At 33.7% G+C, this 17,532-nt stretch overlaps 2 protein-coding genes across 4 annotated transcripts; both read right to left on the bottom strand.

Annotated features, from left to right (window-relative positions):
• Nucleotides 1–35: 35 nt before the first annotated feature.
• On the bottom strand, nt 36–4,474 carry LOC129307241 (protein NRT1/ PTR FAMILY 4.5-like). 3 transcript variants are annotated; one of them, XM_054948142.1, is made up of 7 exons: nt 4,356–4,474; nt 4,103–4,238; nt 3,748–3,965; nt 1,977–2,420; nt 1,328–1,455; nt 389–1,113; nt 36–291 (listed from the first exon to the last, which is right to left on the bottom strand). In XM_054948142.1, exons 1-7 carry the CDS (start codon nt 4,434–4,436, stop codon nt 260–262), a joined length of 1,764 nt encoding a protein of 587 aa, XP_054804117.1. In that variant the 5' UTR covers nt 4,437–4,474; the 3' UTR covers nt 36–259. The 3 variants fall into 3 exon arrangements, with proteins under 3 accessions (XP_054804117.1, XP_054804116.1, XP_054804115.1); XM_054948141.1 differs by having other exon boundaries at nt 36–542; nt 639–1,113; XM_054948140.1 differs by having other exon boundaries at nt 36–1,113.
• Nucleotides 4,475–9,815: 5,341 nt separating this feature from the next.
• On the bottom strand, nt 9,816–17,038 carry LOC129306641 (MACPF domain-containing protein CAD1). The gene is made up of 6 exons (XM_054947328.1): nt 16,534–17,038; nt 14,049–14,287; nt 12,102–12,294; nt 11,701–11,884; nt 11,177–11,331; nt 9,816–10,725 (listed from the first exon to the last, which is right to left on the bottom strand). Exons 1-6 carry the CDS (start codon nt 16,822–16,824, stop codon nt 10,081–10,083), a joined length of 1,707 nt encoding a protein of 568 aa, XP_054803303.1. The 5' UTR covers nt 16,825–17,038; the 3' UTR covers nt 9,816–10,080.
• Between the last annotated feature and the right edge of the window lie 494 nt (nt 17,039–17,532).

Here is a 17,532-nt window from a genome sequence, read left to right as displayed (position 1 = left end):
CTTTCGGATGAAATCATACACGTTTTCACATCAAGTTCAAGTACAAAAAAAGCTTCCATATATGTTTAAACTTAACAACTTCCAACTTCTGAAGTAAACAAATAATCACACCTCTATCTTACTTTTACCCAATCGCAATCATTTTCTCGAAGAGAAAATGAAATAAACGGTACAAACTACTCTAACTTTCACTAATTATACATTTCATCATACTCTACTTTTTTGGTTCTCTACATTCAATCGTTGGAACCCCCCTGTTTTACTTCCCGAACTTGAGTCCTATACTTGTACCTGCTTGAAACGATCAGATAGATACAGAAGTTGATAAAGCTCACCACGGAAAGGAACAAGTAAAATAGATTCAGATGGTTTCTGTTAATATTGTTACCAGCCAACCATCCTCCACTTCTGGTGATATTCTTGGTGGCACTATTCACACTCTTCACCACTATGGTACTCAGAAAATATCCGACAGCCATTGAGGTCCAGAGGAAGCAGGTTGATGTAGATTTCAGCGATTTTGGTGCCTCAGAGTAGAAGAACTCAAGCAGCCCCACATAAGTAAACAGGTCAGCAATGCCAAACACAAAGTACTGAAAGGAAAGCCAGAATGTGCTCATGGGCAATGGATTACGTACTGGTATAGCATCGAGCATGTTGTGATCTCTTGCCACTTGTTTTCTTTTTACTTCAATCACTGCAGACAGAGCCATGGAGATGCAAGAGAGAATGAGGCCAACTCCTATACGCTGCAAGTTGGTGATTCCAGTGGGGATGCCCGTGATTTTGCGAAGAAGAGGCACAAAAATGAGGTCATAGACAGGGACGATGATGATCAAGAACAGGATTGGGATGATTGGGAGAGATGCTGGAGGAATTTTGAAAGATTTTGAAATATGGCTGTCCATTGTTCGGCCTTGCTGGATGGAGAAGGTTTGGAGCTGAGCTAGGCACAGGGTCATAATGATCGTGCAGCAGAATATTGGGACCATGCCTAAGATGATCTTGGCATTCTCCACTTGCGTGACCCTGCACAGTTTCCATGGATTTGGAGTCTCACAATTCTCAACTTCCGTTGTGCGTTTGGTTTTGATGGCTGCTTTGTCCAAAAACCTGATAATGGGAACAGGAACATTTTTTCAGAGCGCACACACGTAGCTAGTTAAAGATTTAATCAGCATGTGTTTTTGTGTGTGTGTGTGTGTGTGTATTGGCAAGGCCTAAATGTCAGACTGTGCTTGTATGTACGGGTACATAGATGTGAGGTACACAAGAAATTTATGGGAATATACAAAGGTGTGCGAGAGACATGAGGGATGCATTGTACCTGTAAATGTCTCTGTGAGGTAAAAATTCTATTTCGGAGGCAGGTTCTTTGTCACGTTCAATCTCGTAGAGTTCTGCAGGATCTGCAGGAAGGCGGAGATTTATATTCCGAAATGCGGCAACAAAGACCTGGAAATTACACGGCAAGAAATTAATATAAACAGAAAATACAAATGCACGTATCATGCGTCATCGGTGTTGTTGCCCTCATTTGAATGTGCTGGCTACCTAGAGCTAGACAGAGTCAAGATATTATGATTAATCGGTAATGGTAAGAACAAGCAAACCTTAAAGTCCTGTTTGCTTACTAAACAATATGGAAAGGAATGAATTAAAATTATAAAAATAAAAATAAAATGATTAAAAGAGATATGTGGGTCCATTCATAAAGGAGAGAAGGATATTTTAATTCATAAGATTGTAAATCATAATTTATAAAATTTTTAAAAGATGTAATAATTTTTATATTTATAATATATATTAATGAATTTTATCATACTTAATATAGAAGGAAGGGTAATTTAATTATTTTTGTTTTGATTTAATTTTTTAATATATTTAATTTCATTTCTCTCTAATAATCAAGCAGTATCTAAGGGTCAAAATTTCAGCCACTCACAAAATTGGCAACGAGCATATGTATGACGTACCTGTATGATCTCAATGATAGCACTAGTTCCTTGAACAATCTGAAGCCTATAGAGAGGCAATCCCGAGGCAAAGATTATGAGGGCCAACAGTATAGCGATGGCGGAGATCCCAAAACCCCAGTCCCATCCTTTGTTGTCCTGCACGTAGACAACGAGCGTCAAGCTGACGGCGCCCCCGAGGCAAACGGCGACCAAGAGATAGTTGAAGAAGGTTGACATTTGGGAGGCTTCTTTGGGATCTTTGTCGTCAAACTGATCGGCGCCATGTGAGGGAAGCGCAGCTTTGATTCCAGAGCTGCCGAAAGCCAGGAGATAAAGACCGAGGAAGAGCAGAGCCTTGTGGCCGCCACTGAGTGTCTCACAGTGAGATTGTGGATCCAACATGACGCAAGGTGGTGGCTTCAGGTGGGGGTAGTGTGCTTGAACTGTTAGCAGCACTAGTCCCTGCAACATCATGGATCAGTGAAGAATTGAGACGATTAACTGATTGGCGTTCACGCTGCATGTAGCAGTCATTGAAATTCTAGCTTTACTAGTTTGTTTATATGTATAGTTCCTATTGAATATGCAACAAAAGGATTTTCCATAGAGATCATTGATTACATATTAGTTCTAATATTTTATCAAATCTCAATAAAAATAGAGTAATACAGTCAATATAACTCGTAAGTTAGTACTAAGACAAAAGCGATCATTTATAATGCTTTTTAAGACCGTCTGTCTCAAACAATGGAGAGCTAGTGTGCTATTCTTCGCGACAAATCCAAAAATGAATTATTGGACTAAAAAAATATAAGAACACATATCTGATGGATCAATTATATGTATTTAATAGCAAAAATTAGCAACAAATATTAGCAGAGGACATGTTCTAAAATTTATATAGTACAATTATTTTTATGTTTATTTAAAATTCAAAACATTACGTTACCCCTACATTATTCTATATATTCCTCAATTTTAAACCAACTTAATATTAATAAAATTATGTTGCATCATTTTCTCTATTTTTTTTTTTTAATGGTCGTGTGTCACTGTGATAAACTATTAAATTTAAAACCCAAAAAAAAAAATCAATGAGGGGACCATGGTACTGAAACTCAGGCCTCTATTCTCGTTACTTTCAGAAACGAATTTTCAACGGTAAATACTTATATATACACGTACTGGGATGTTAACCATCAATATGTATATGTGTGTGTGAGTATATATATATATATATATAAATCACTATTACGTACTGTAAACAAACTTTATATGTTACTTCTGATTTCTCATTTCCGTGCAGTTATTTTATTTTACAAAAGCTTGCACCCACACACACATCATCTATGAAGAATGAACGCTGTGACAGCCTCTCAAGTCTTAATTCTTACCACTAAAAGGAATGAAAATGCTTCCCAAAAAAATAAAAAATAAAAGGTAAAGTACCAACGTCTCGACTGGGAGAGTAATTTTAAACAAGAATAATGAATTAGCTTCAGAATTTAAAAGTCTTTTTAGGGAAAAAATGTGGGATATAAATATGTGTATAATTTTTAGGGCCACCTTCCCACTATTTCATATGTAAAATTTATCTCTTGGGCTTTCTTTCCAGTTTCTCATGGAATTTTCACAAAGATGTATGGTCTATGGGAAAGTTTTATGAAAAGATCTGACACTGACAATCCAAGAGAATTAGAGAATAATGGTCTTAGTGATTAAAGATATATATATATATATATATATAGGAGGATATATGATGATGAATATATTATTTGAAGGGACATACGAAAAACTCAAAGCAACCAGAGACTATGACAGCTTTGAATCTGCCAAACCAAGTGTCGGCGACGACAGCGACGAGGATGGCGAGCAAGTAACTAGTGCCCATGTAGTTGGTGAGCATATTAGCAGCATCGATAATATCGAAATGCATTATTCCATTGAAGTATCCCACCGAATTCACTGCCAGCGAGAACGTTGCCAAGTTCTCGAATCCAAACGTCGCTGCATATGCATAACGGATAGATAACATATATAATCAAGCATCCCAACTTTGTCTTTAAGAATCTTGTTCGTTTTTTATTTCATAGCTGCTAATTTTTTCAAGACTCTGAATAATACTGACAAGAGATTTCACATACTTAATATGAGCAAGGACGATTTCATCCCTCCATGTTCATGTTTGAGAGCTTTCCTTCCTTTCCAGTCCACTTTATCTGCCACAACCAGCGCTGCTTTCTCCTCCTGATGACCCTTGTTGACTTTCTCGGGGTTTTCCTGCATGCAAATACATCAATGTCATAATTCAGTACGTAATTAATAGGAAGCCTGAAAGGATCAATTATTAACTCGATCTACGCCTTGCATGCACAGTGATCAGAGAACTATACGTACCATGGCTCTGCAGATGAGGTCTTCAGTACTGTGGTTAGCAGATGAGTCTGTTGCAGCGAGCAAGACCGAATTCTTCCCCATATATATACACTCGATTTAGCATAATGCATTAAAGAAATATTTGTGCGTGCATCAGATGACTCCAACGGTGACAATGGAGATGGTTGGTGACCTTTTCTTTATTGGCAGAAATTCAATAGCTGGTTGTTTTATTGGGAAAATTTGAGTAAGGGACCCTTGGTCAGAGATAATAAGAAAGAAAACCCCTCAATTTTTAAAATTTTACTGAAGAATCCGCACAGATTTGTGTTTGAATTTGTGATAAAAATGATAAAATTGTCTTCATTTAAGTGAACTACATAAACGATTTATTCGTTCCTATACTATATGTTGTTTGTTTACTTACGGAATGTTATTCGTTTTCTTACTTTACTTATTTATAGTCTAGCTTTCACTTAATTTCATTCAAGGGCTATAAACAAAGTGAAGTAGGGAAACAAACAATATTCCATAAATAAATAAACAATAAACAGTATGAGAATGAACAAATTATCTTATCATGAAACCAACACTTGGAATGAAATCAAGTAAAACTAAGGTTATAAATAAGTGAAGTTAGGAAAAAAAAATATTTTGTAAATAAACAAACAACATACAATATGAGAACAAAAAAGTCATTTATATTGTTCATTTAAATGAGGGTAATTTTATCATGTTGGTCACAAAGTCAAACAAAAATCCATACGGGTCTTTCAGAAAAATTTCATAAATTCAGGGGTCCTCTTATTTATTTTCTCTAGTTAAGGGTCCCCCATTGAAATTTTCCCTATTTTATTTTCCAAAAAGAACGCGTCTTAGCTTGTTCAAATATGCAAAATGCCGTTACAGTAGTGATTCTGCCGACTTCGGAAGAGGAATATTCCAAGCTATGTTAAAGTCCATATATTTCTCTACAAGGACTTTGCTGGCTATAGCAGCAGACTCATATGATACGTAATTTTGAAAAGGAAATTTCCCATTTCCTATTTCTTATTGTAATCAGTGGCGGTACTAGGTGTATTGTGAGGAGGGCACCCCCCAACTTCCTTCGTCTTCTCGTATACTGGTCTTAGAATATTTAGCCTCATCAAAAGCATAAACTCTTTTGTAATATTATCTCTTATTTTATTTATAAGACAAAAAATTATTTTTTTATTTATAAATCATATCATTAAATTTTTATTCTATTTCTTTATTGAATTAAAAATTAATATTAATAAGATGTAAATATAAATTGATTTTGACATTGACAATGAAAAAGAAATAAAAAATAAGAAATTAAATATAAACTTTATTTCAAAAATGAAATTATCAAAAATAATAACATAGGATTTTACGTGATTGAATTGATTCAATTTTATTGAATAAAATATGAATAATGACGTGGTGCATTGTATTTATGCAAGAATTTTTTAAGTAGTTTAGCTATGTTTAACATATAATTTTAAGGATTAAGCAACTATTTTTTGTAGGAGTGATGCACACTTTATATTAATAAGTGGGATAATTTTCTCTTTGAACTATTTTTTTTAGGAGCAAAAAACCCTTTCTGTTAGTTAATCATTAACTTTGTCATTTTCTACTGACGTTGCATGTACATGAGGTCCACGCACAATGATAGATAAAATTTTAACCATGTTATTTGATGCTAATTTGCTTCTAAAGTTTTTTTTTTTAAATATTGGACACCCTAAAGTTTTTTTTGAGGATCATTGAATATTTTGAAGTCTTGTTAAAATAAAATTGAATGTATATTGCCAAAACATAAAATATTTTCATATTTAATAAATTAAAAATTATTATTTATAAATATTCATTCAAAATTTACAAATTAGTTATCAAATATTAACAACTCAAATTATCATTTTATAAATTTATAGATGACTTTTTAATTTTTTATATATCAATCTTTGATCTTCTCTTTGAAATAGTGCTCAAATCATTATGCCTTTTGCATGTCAAAACTTACTTATATTTTTAATATTGATTAAGCTCCTTAAATTTTTAGGTCATTTTTTATAATTTTTTAGTCAACTAATAATCTTTCTCCAAAATATTATACTACTCAAATTTAATACTTTTTGCACGTTGTTCCTTCATTAATTTGGAGGTTCATTCCCTTTATTTTTAATATAAAATTATAAAATATTAAAAATAATAAATATTAAATTGGATGGTGTAATGTTTTGGAATAAAATGATTAGTTGATCAAAAAAATTATAGAAAATGATCTAAACAATTTAAAGAACTCAATTAATATTAAAAATATGATCAATATATAAAAATATTACAAGTCATCCATAAATTTATAAAGAATTACTTTAAAATGTTAATATTTAAAAAATAATTTATAAAGTTTGAATGAATATTTATAAATAATAATATTTAAATTATTAAATATTAAAATATTTAATATTTTAATAATAGTTATTAAATTTTATTTCAACAAGATTTTAAGATGTTAAGCACTTTTAAAAAAAGACTTTTGGATGTTCAGTGTTATTAGAAAAAGATTTTAAGGATAAATTAACACTAAAGAATATGGTCAAAATTTTATATATCATTTTGCAAGAGCCCCACGCACATATCACGTTAGCAAAAAATAAAAAAATTAATGATTGGCTAACAGAAAGGGTTTTTTAGAGGTAAAATTGTCAAATTTATCAGTATAGAGTACCTAACATTCTTCAAAAAAAGTTCAGGGATAAAAATATACATTAACCCTACTTTTAATGTTTGTATATTGGTTTATAATTTTATAAAATTTGAAGATCACTTATATTTTTTTAAATCATTAATTTATAATAACATATGAAAATTAATTGAAAATATAAACACTCACTCGCGCACACATATATTCTGTATAAATTTTTTCTTGAAAATAATATATTAGATATATGGTGAAATTTTGTATTTTGAAATAAAACTATATATAATTATCATTTAATGATATTTTTAAGTTATAAATTATTTTTAAGAAATTACTTATAAAGAATATAATAAAATTAAATTTACAATATGTATGTGTGTACATATTTGTAATTATGGAATATTTCAATTAGCCCCCTTAACCCAACTCAATTTCAATAACCCCCATGAAATTTCACTGTGCACATATGAAGGGCTAAAATGAAATTAAAGACATGACTCAAATGATGTTATTATCCCTGGTGAAATTAGGTATGTGAACAACTCATATAGGAAAAATAAATAACTGATGTATGAAAAATAAACAATAGACGTAAGTGAAATTTGCAAACTTTATTAACATCATAACATCATTATAAATTTACAACTCTCATTTCACCTACTTCAATTGTTCATTTACCATAATTAGTTGTTCATTTTTTTTACATGAATTATTTATAAGCGTAACTTTACTTGTTTATATCCATAATGATGTTATGTTATTAATGAGAGTAGCAAATTTTACCACCATCAGTTCATTTTATATACGTTGCTTGTTCATTTTTTATATATCATTTGTTCATTTTACTAAGGATAATATGGTCATTTAAGTTAACTTTTCAATTTCATTTCAATCTCTCTGTGCAGTGAAATTTTAAATTTTTAGGGTGACTGAAATTAAGGTGGGTAAAGGGACTAACTAAAATTTTCCCTTGTAATTATACTCCGCTACTGTAAAACTTAATTATGACTGTCACCCCCAAGATTTTCTAGGTAATATAAATTCGGATACAGGCTTGTTATGAGACATTAATTGGATGCTGTCAATGTTTTCCTAGGAAATCTTCACTAAGCCGTTTGGCATGCCCACTAACACCGTCATAATCGAGGCCGTGGGTTAAGTAGATTAAATCAAGTATAAATCTTGAGAGTAACGTTGGGGAAGACCAAAAAGGTCGATTAAAAAGTACCTAATCTAACAGTCTGTCAATTATCTGAGAAGTTTTTATTGACTTTTAGCCAACTATAATATATATTACCAATTATAGAATATAACTTGAGTCTGATGTTAAGAATATATGTAATACAAAAGCAGAGTTTAATTTATAAACAGCCTGTACATGATTTCAAGTTAGTAGTTGGTCTTATGACCCACAGTTACTAATTGGGATCATCATATGAAACATGTATATATGCTTTTAAGAGAATAGTTTCTTGAACTGTGATGTTGGTGTTTGTAACTTGTGAATTACAGGGAAACTGTCATATTTTACATGGGCTAAGTGAATTGAAAAGATCATGCTCTAGAAATAGAAAGTGTTTTGGTCATTTGAACTGGTCATTTACTCTAGTGCATGAAACTATGCATCGGTCCAAAGAGAAAAAAGCTTTTGGGATGATCCACGAGCTCCCAGAAACTTGAAAAGGTCTATTTTACACATAACTTGACTCACTTGGACACAACTGTAAACGATCTTTCAGTCATTATTAGCAGTCGCTTTAGGCTAAAAGTAGGCTTACATCCCTCGTGATCTCAGCATAAATGATTAAGAAATGTAATTTTGCTGAAAACAATATCTTTTTGGGGGTAAGCAACAAGTAATCTCAACATTCCATTGTTTTCTACCAAAAGTGTCACAGAGAAAAGAGTTTGTTATATTGTAAATTAAATTATTAGAACCTGTCAATGAATGTACAATATACTAAATTCAGGAAACAGAGAAACTGCAGGAAGACGCTGTATTGATGATTTGGTCAGGTGAGGTAGCACAACCCCACTAGTTGCTTTCTTAAAGTCTACATTCACTGTGTATTGTCTTCAATATTTAGCATCTCAAATAGCCGGCCGAATGATTCCATTGCGGCCGAAGAAGTTCACCTTATTGGTTGATTTTTCTCAGAAACTGACACAACATAGACACATTTATTTCAACATGAAAGTTCATATATACTTGAAAAAGTAACATCTTGTATAAGCAGGGCCGAACCTATTTTATAGCTGATGCGCATAGGTGCCCTTGCAATTGTCTACTTTTATTATGTTTGATGTGCTGCGAATACGTGTTGTCCTCAGGGTCTGAAGTACCGAGCCCATTACAAACTAAAATTTGCATCCATCACCATGCGTTATCTATCATTCATGAGTCAGATGTCACTCTTATTTCTTAGTGTTACAATAAGTAAATGCTTATTACTCCGATTCCAATCACTGTTCTCTTACCCATCTTCATCCTGGGAGCCCACCGCATGAATAATATTTCCAGCTAACTATGACCATTCAAAGGATCCATTAAATAAACATAACAGTTGCTTGGTTTATATCTAAGCTAATCAGTAAATAAAAATAATACCCACTTGCTTATCATTAGGCCAAAGACAGAGAGGTCTCGTTCATAACCCCCAAGCCCCCACCACCCCACCCACACACACACCACCCCCCCCCCCAAAAAAAGGAAAAAAAAAAAAAAACACGCACACACACACATAGTGAGAGAGAGAGAGAGAGAGAGGCACTAAAGAGTAAAGACATTATAAAGGAGGAAAGGTCGATATCTTTCAACAATGCCATCGTGTCCTTTAAGCAAACAAAATTGAATCTGCAGCACTGTAAGAACTTGTATAATCAATGATTGCATGACTATCATTTAAATGACTAGAACAAATCTACATTGTAAAAGAACCCAGGGCTACCTGTGCAAAGAATGCTCGACTAAAGTTTCTAATGAGAAGGGAAATCATAGCAAAATATTGCCAAAAAGAGGTAAAAGGGGATGATCGATCAATAGTTAAGCAGAGAATACTTTATCCTCAGTACAATTTTTCCCTTTTCCACTCCAAGCTTAGCCCCTGTGACTAACCAATGACCTGGAATATCTTGGGGCCCTTTAGACATTTCCGTAATGTCCACAATCTTTGCCAATTTTCCAGCGTGGATTGAACTTTCATCCCTTTTGTCGTCGGAGGTTTTCTTTGTTGAAGATGAAGATGCACCATCTGATCTTGGTGCAGCGGATGGAGTGGAGGGGTTGTGATCCCAGACTGACCGTCTTATTGTGCACCCGGGTACCTTGGAGAACAGAAGCTTGAGGTGTAACACGTTTTTGGCACCAAAATCCCAAACACCAAGCTGAGCTCCTGTAACAATATGAACGCCAGAAAGGTCCCCAATGCTAGTTTCTGTGTACTCAATTGGTGCAGTGCTGACATGGGAGAAGTTTTTCCATTTGATTGGCTCAAACCAGCGGCTATCTTGCTCCTCAGGACCTTGCCACTTGGGAGCTCCTATGGCCATGTGCACATCCCAGTGAGGTTGAAGGTTCTTTGGAAGAGAAACTAAATGCTGCAAATGTACTGCAAGTCGATTCTGTTTGCTTCCCTCTAGGCTAAGTCTAAGCCCAGTCACAGGCTTGCGACCCACTGTAACCTGAAACACCAGGTCATTTTGTTACTTGCATAAAAAAAGAAACAACAAAAGCATGCTCAAAGGCATGCCTCCATCATGTTTAACAAGTGTAGGACACAGATATGGCTCTGTCTTTAAAAAATTTCATGCTTCATAAATTGTTTAATTCTACTAAATGATACACGGTTATACCAGTTGGCAAAACCAGAACATCTGCCCTGTCTAATAGTCCAACTTTCGCCACCTAATTACAATTGAGTGAACCTTTTAAATTTTCACTTTTACCGCTTAGCTCTATCCTCCAGTCCCTAGACCGTAATAAAAAATAAAGTAAATTTAATGCTAAAGCTGTACTTAGCTTTGAATCTAATAACAGCTTTAACACTAAAGTTAACATTGTTTTATATTAAAAGCCCGTTTTGACTTGGCTTTTAACACCATAATCAGTCAAGTAGGATTTAGTAAACCATACCTGATCTGGACTGACGTAAAGCTTTGGTCCCATCAAGCTGAACTGAAGGGAAGGACAGACAGGCTCCTTTCTTTGTAGATTGTTTTGCTCTGGCGCCCAAACTCGAGTTATTTGGAAATCCAAGAAATATTGTAGGTCTTCAATAGGCGGTTTGTCTGGTAACATAACACAGGCAAATTATATAGAATTAATAAAATCATGATAACTTAAAAGCTATCTAACAGTAGTTTCGGATCAAATTTGCCCTAAAATCAGAATTCAAGTGATCTTAGTACTACAGCTCATTTTAATATTATTTTTATTCAATTATCCAAGTTCTGTTGACATTAACCACACACAAGTAGCGAGTTCAAGTTTGAGGAACTAGTATGGTGAACATGGAATGAAATTGGATTAATTAAGGTTAAACAAGTTTATAGTTGAAGGAAGCATTTATACCACCTGATATGCAAATTGTATACTTTCCCTCGAATAATTGTTGTAATCAATTTATATTTCACACTAAGTATTAGTAAGGAACTTACACTCCAAATACAGGTCAATTGCACGAGTCAAATGTCTTACACCCGGCAGTCCTTCAAGAAGAGAAACAATGGGTGTAAATGTCATGTTAATAACGTCTGGTGCCAATTTTACAGTCTCCACCCATTTTATATGATTTTGCTCAAGATCATCCCCTCCTCTTCTTCTGAAAATGACAGTAACGTCCTGCAGCAACAAACCAAAAGGTCACTTGATTGATATTTCCATAATTTATGCCTTAGATGAGTGGAAAATAGAATGCAATAGCAAGAATGGGATCTTCTTATGCAATAAAAATCGAGCAAGAATTTGCAGACTAAAGTAAGTTGCATGAATATATACATTGACAAACAAGTTATCAGCTTACTGAATGTTGGGGGAAAGGGGAGTTCTTGATGCTAACCTTCTCCTTGTACCTTAAAGGACCAGGACTTGACAGGTTTTTAACACCAAACCTATCATTTCCAATGTCCTCTACATAGTTCTGAATGTCTGAAGCTGACAAACTAGATGATTGGTGCTGCCTGATATAAACTACATCTCTTCCACCAACTGTTGCAGATGTAACAATGTGGGTACCATAATTCTCAATAAAACTGAGAAGAAGAAAGGGCGAAAGTTTCTGATTAGAATTTAATACCATCCATACCATCTAATTACTATAACAAACAATTTCTTATTTTGAGGTTATTGTGGTGAAGGGGGATTAGTCTTCTGAAGAATCGAACTTAGAAAGGTTATAAATATAGATTACATGCAATCATTACCACCATAGTTCTGCAGCTGAGAAAATTCAAAATTGTCATCTTCTAATTTACGATCACATTTGATATATAAAGATAGCATTGAACAATCACAGCCATCAAACTCAATATCACAAGGTGAATGCTTTTGTCAGATTTTTTCCCCCCTACTATACCACTGCAACCACATCTAGCATCGGAATTAAAGCTAGTTATTGAAAATGATATCTAATACAAATAATAAGGATGTATTATTTTCTTATATCACTACTTTTGTATATGCTCAAAATGTACAAAAGAAGATACAAAATAGGACAACAAAACAAACAGAATACAAAACAAATCACTTATTTTATCTGTACATTGGTAATATCCTCAGATCTAGTTCCACATCTTACAGTTACTTTGGTAAATTGAATATCAGTCCAAATTCAGTTGAGGACTAAGAATCTACAATAGGCAAGGGTTTCAACTCATGGTTTCTTTAGAGGGTTATCCTCTTTCTTTGTCCTTCTCTTATCTCTAAACAAATTATTTTATAAATGACAAGTTAGTGACTACAATAATCTAGAAAACCAGGAGAATATCATTTTTGAAAATAAATAAAATTTGCAAAAAATGATTCAGAATAAGTGGCAATGATTCACTTCAGCTATGTACCAAAAAAGGGTCAAATGAGGAGTTTAAAAGTATACAAATTGCAATGTTGTCAGAACCAGACCAGGCATTGAACAGGTCAGGGAACTAGTTAACTAAACCATGATCAAACTGTAGTTCAACCAATCTCAATTAAAATAATAAAATTTAAAGAATATGTATGAAAAATGAAAATATTTTAGACAATACTTAACCATATCCTTATCATAGATGTTAAATTTATAGTCAATTGCACCTAAATTATGATAAAACCATTTATTGTCCATTACAAATGAAAAAAAATAATCATATAACATTAATTTTCTAACCAAACAAACACAAGCTTCTATTATTAACTAAAATCACCTATGATTAATCATCAAATATATATATATATATAAAACTAAAGAAAACCCAACCACGGGACATAAAAACACAAAATAACATTTTTGGACTATTGATTCTTTTTTGGGAAAAAAATGAAAACCAGTTCTGACCAGTTTTCCACCATTTTGACCAGTTCATGACCAACCTTTTCCCCCAGTTCTGGGGTTGACCAAATTGGACCATAGGCCAGTTCCTCACTGAATCAGCCAGTTTGGTCTGGCTCTGACAACACTACAAGCTTTGGGAAAAATATTTGCCTAGATCACTTGACAATTTTCGATCAAAATGAAAAATGACACGTTCCAATAAAAAGCTTATAAATAAGTATATCATACTCTCATAAATAAGACCAACTATAATTGAAAGTGTGATACTGATAACTAAAACTTCTTGACCTTTCAATTTTAAGTCTAGGAGAAGTTCAGATTTAGAAGTGGAGCCCGTGGAACAAAAATTTTTTCCAAATAGATGAAGAAGTTGCAAAGTTCTCAGCTACAACATGTTAAACCAAAATCTGTGCGTTTTAACAAGAACTTAAGAACTGCCTGAATATTATTCACAGCTATTAATAAAAAATAGTTTACCTTGCCAAGGCTGTTGGATCCCAAGAATAAGGAACAGCTCGCTTGATATCTTCATGCAAGACTAGATTTAGTTTATTTAATTTGACTCTGAACAATGGGAAAAAATATCCAACCATGGCAAGGGACTTTGTGGCTGCTGCATCAACCATCCAGGAGCCAGTAAAATTGAACATTGTGTTGAAGCTTCCAAGTGGAATTTGTTCTGTTATGCCTGACATCTCATTAAAATGCTTTACCATCTGGAAAATTAAACAATACAAGGTCACTAACATTGTTCAATGAATGGAAAATGTTGCTCACTCATCAGAGAGATAGCCATTAATATTATGTGTAAGAAAAGCAACATAAGGAAAACAATCAATATATTCATGTACAGAACAAAGACAAGATATCATTCACAATATAGTGGCTCTGCATGAAGAAATCTCAAAGCTTGCAGCATGCACAAAAATAAAACCATGAACGGAGTCTACATATATACATCCTAATCGATCAGGATGACTACTCATCTATTTTATCTGAAATGAAAACCTATCATTGACAGATTGGTGAAGGGATAGGTTGTCAAGAATCATGAATTCCTAATGTTCCATTCATTTGAAAGGATTCCTTACATAAATGAAGCATAACCGTGCTGACTCACATGGTGATTCTCCCACCGCAAAAAATTGCAATTCCACAATCCACTAGAATATACTTTGATATCAGGGCAGCACTCACAACTATATAAAATATGTAGGGTCAATCATCAATTCCACCGGAAGTCAAGACTAACAATGGACTAGGTGCTCAGAAGAACTGGGAAGTCACAAATCACATGTTATATTATTGGATAAGAGTTTCAGAATATAGGAAAAAGCCAACTTACAAAGGTTATTAAAGAAATTGTCTAGAAGTAGATTCTAAAAGATATAGTGCATATCCATGATTTATTGGCTTTATTCTTCATTTCTCAACTACTTCATAATTTCTAAAAAATTGAAAGGTTGTGAACAATCATGCCCACCCAACACAGCTTCAATGCTGGATCTTTTGGAAGAATTTGCTATGTGATTTTTTATCATATAAGCTGCTTAGAAACTATATTTCAAGCCTTATGAAGAAAAATAATAATATTACACTTAAATAATCTCCGGAAGAACTTCTGCAGTAAGATTAATTTGTTCAATATAATCAAGGTATTAGTGCTTAATCTTATAAAGCCTGAAAGAGAACATAGCATAATACCGTATTGAATATAGAAAAGCAAATAATTATACTTCAAAAGCGTTCAGAACTTCAGCTATATGGTTCCAACTTCTTAAGGAATATCAAAGTAGAGTTTAATCAATTTAAAAATATAGTTTAATCAATTTAAAAATACAATGTTAATCAACTCCCAGATAATTCAGGTGCACTCTTTGGTGCACTGGTGCAAAATTAATAATGGCCTCTCATCATGCTAATAAAGATTTTCAAATGTGTTGGTAAAATCTAGCTCATTTACAGGTAACTAACATCTACTAACGGTAACATGTTATCAGCACCTTGGAATTAAATTACTAATGCCTTTTCATCGTCCTGGTTACTGGTCACTCAATGTTCTTGTTGCCACAAGTAAAAGTGTCAGTTAGTAACATATTAGAAAAATTTTCCAGCACATTTGAATGTTGTGACCAACACAATGAAAGTTTATCGTTCATTGCACCAATGCACTTATAAGTTAATGTGCACCACAGAATCTTCCTTTGATTTATTAAAATGAGATGTTTGCCGATACATTCATAAGATCTGGAGCACGCACATTATCTGACTACTTGCTCATCATTAGCCTAACACAAAAGCCTTGGGAAGAATGGACAAGAACATATCAACTTGATTATATAGTTCCTATCCTCCAAAACAAGAGACTCAAGGAAAACTTTACAAGCACTGAAATGTACTTTCTCAAAAGTAGAAGTTGATTGTCTTCTGCAAAGTAAAACTAAATCTTTCAAAATTGGCAAGTGCAATATATAGTACACAAGTGAAATCTGAAAAAGGAACAGCATACAGAAATCACATTGGTTAGGAACAACATGAATTAAACTGCCAAAGGACCAAATTGAACCATCGAGATAGGTCAGGTGATTAGGCATGTGTCAGAATTTTAACCACGCTCAGATAACAATAGGAGAAAAGGAAAACAAACTTTCATGTGTAATTATTCTAAAATCAACACAACTTCTATACATTGCAGAGGCCAAATGAAGAAAGGAAAAGAAAGGTCCATGTATAGAGCCAGGCACTGCATTGGAAACGTACGAATTGACAGCGGAGTCTACAAGCCAATCGCCACCAAAGAAACGCAATTACAACAAAACAAAAATCATCCACTCAAAAAAAAAAAATCAGAATTCCTGCGCTTCCAGTTTTCTAATTTCTTTCCGGTCTTCTATCCGTGGAATACTGCCACGAGGAAGGCAAGAAATCAAAATCGATAAGCAAAATGGATCAAAATAATCACCTCATGGAAACTATACACCGGGGTCTTCTTTATACCACTCTTCCCTGACGAGACATCAATGTCAACAGAGACGCTAGGAATAACGACACCATCGGAGACAACAAGATCCCTAATATGGTCCTCGTCGAGGCGAACAAGCCTCGACCCAGAAGCCCCTTTGCAGTAGAGAAGACGAATATCCGAGGTAACATCGAAGCCTCGACCTAGAGCTTGGATTGAGTCGCGAAGAGTAGCAACGAGAGAATCAGAGCTGCAGCCTCTTACTGCAGTGGCTGTTGCTGGGTTATCCATGAATTGGTATGAAACCTCTGGATTCAGTGAAGGAAAGAAGAGGAAGATGAACAGGAAAATCCCTGGTTGGTTCGGAATTGCATATTATGTATTGCACAGCATAAGATTTTTTTTTTAATGTTTTTATTTTCAGGGAAGAGAATATGAAGGGGTTGGGACTCCGTAGTTGGTGAGCTTCGTTGTTGTTCTTCCTTGCTTTGCTTGTTGTTCTGTTCTGAAAGGCAGGCGTTTGACTGGAATAACCATTATGTCTGAAAAACGCGTTTTTTTCGTATTGTAGGGACCACGTACACGGTACACTCTTTTAATCCTTTCCTATGTAGGACAATCCCACATGAACAGCTAATTATCCCAAAGGGTTCAAAGAATTTCGACATGTCATTTCAGCCCTAGGTCCTGAGCGAAATTAAAGTTTAATGTTTAATTGTTAAAATGTTGTTCATTATTTTTTTCTCTCTTAACTATAAGGTCAAATTTAGTCAACTGTTTTAAGGTGATTAAAGCTTCAGTCAACTCTTTTAAGATAGCTAAAGGAAGTTTGAATCCATACCTCTTTAACACCTATTTAATTTTCTTGCATTTTATATTCAAAAAGTAAAATTTTATTTTTAAAATATTAAAAATTATTTAGATAAAATATTTTACAAGAAAGCACATCCTGAAAATAAATTTAAATAGTAGCTGAAAGTGAATTTTTGAAATGTAATT

This window comes from Prosopis cineraria, unplaced genomic scaffold, assembly GCF_029017545.1.
Source record: "Prosopis cineraria cultivar Desert tree isolate PC_DT_omini unplaced genomic scaffold, ASM2901754v1 PC3, whole genome shotgun sequence".
Taxonomy (NCBI): Eukaryota; Viridiplantae; Streptophyta; class Magnoliopsida; order Fabales; family Fabaceae; genus Prosopis; species Prosopis cineraria.
The sequence above is the reverse complement of the archived record's forward strand: the minus strand, read 5'-3'. Positions and strand labels throughout refer to the sequence as shown.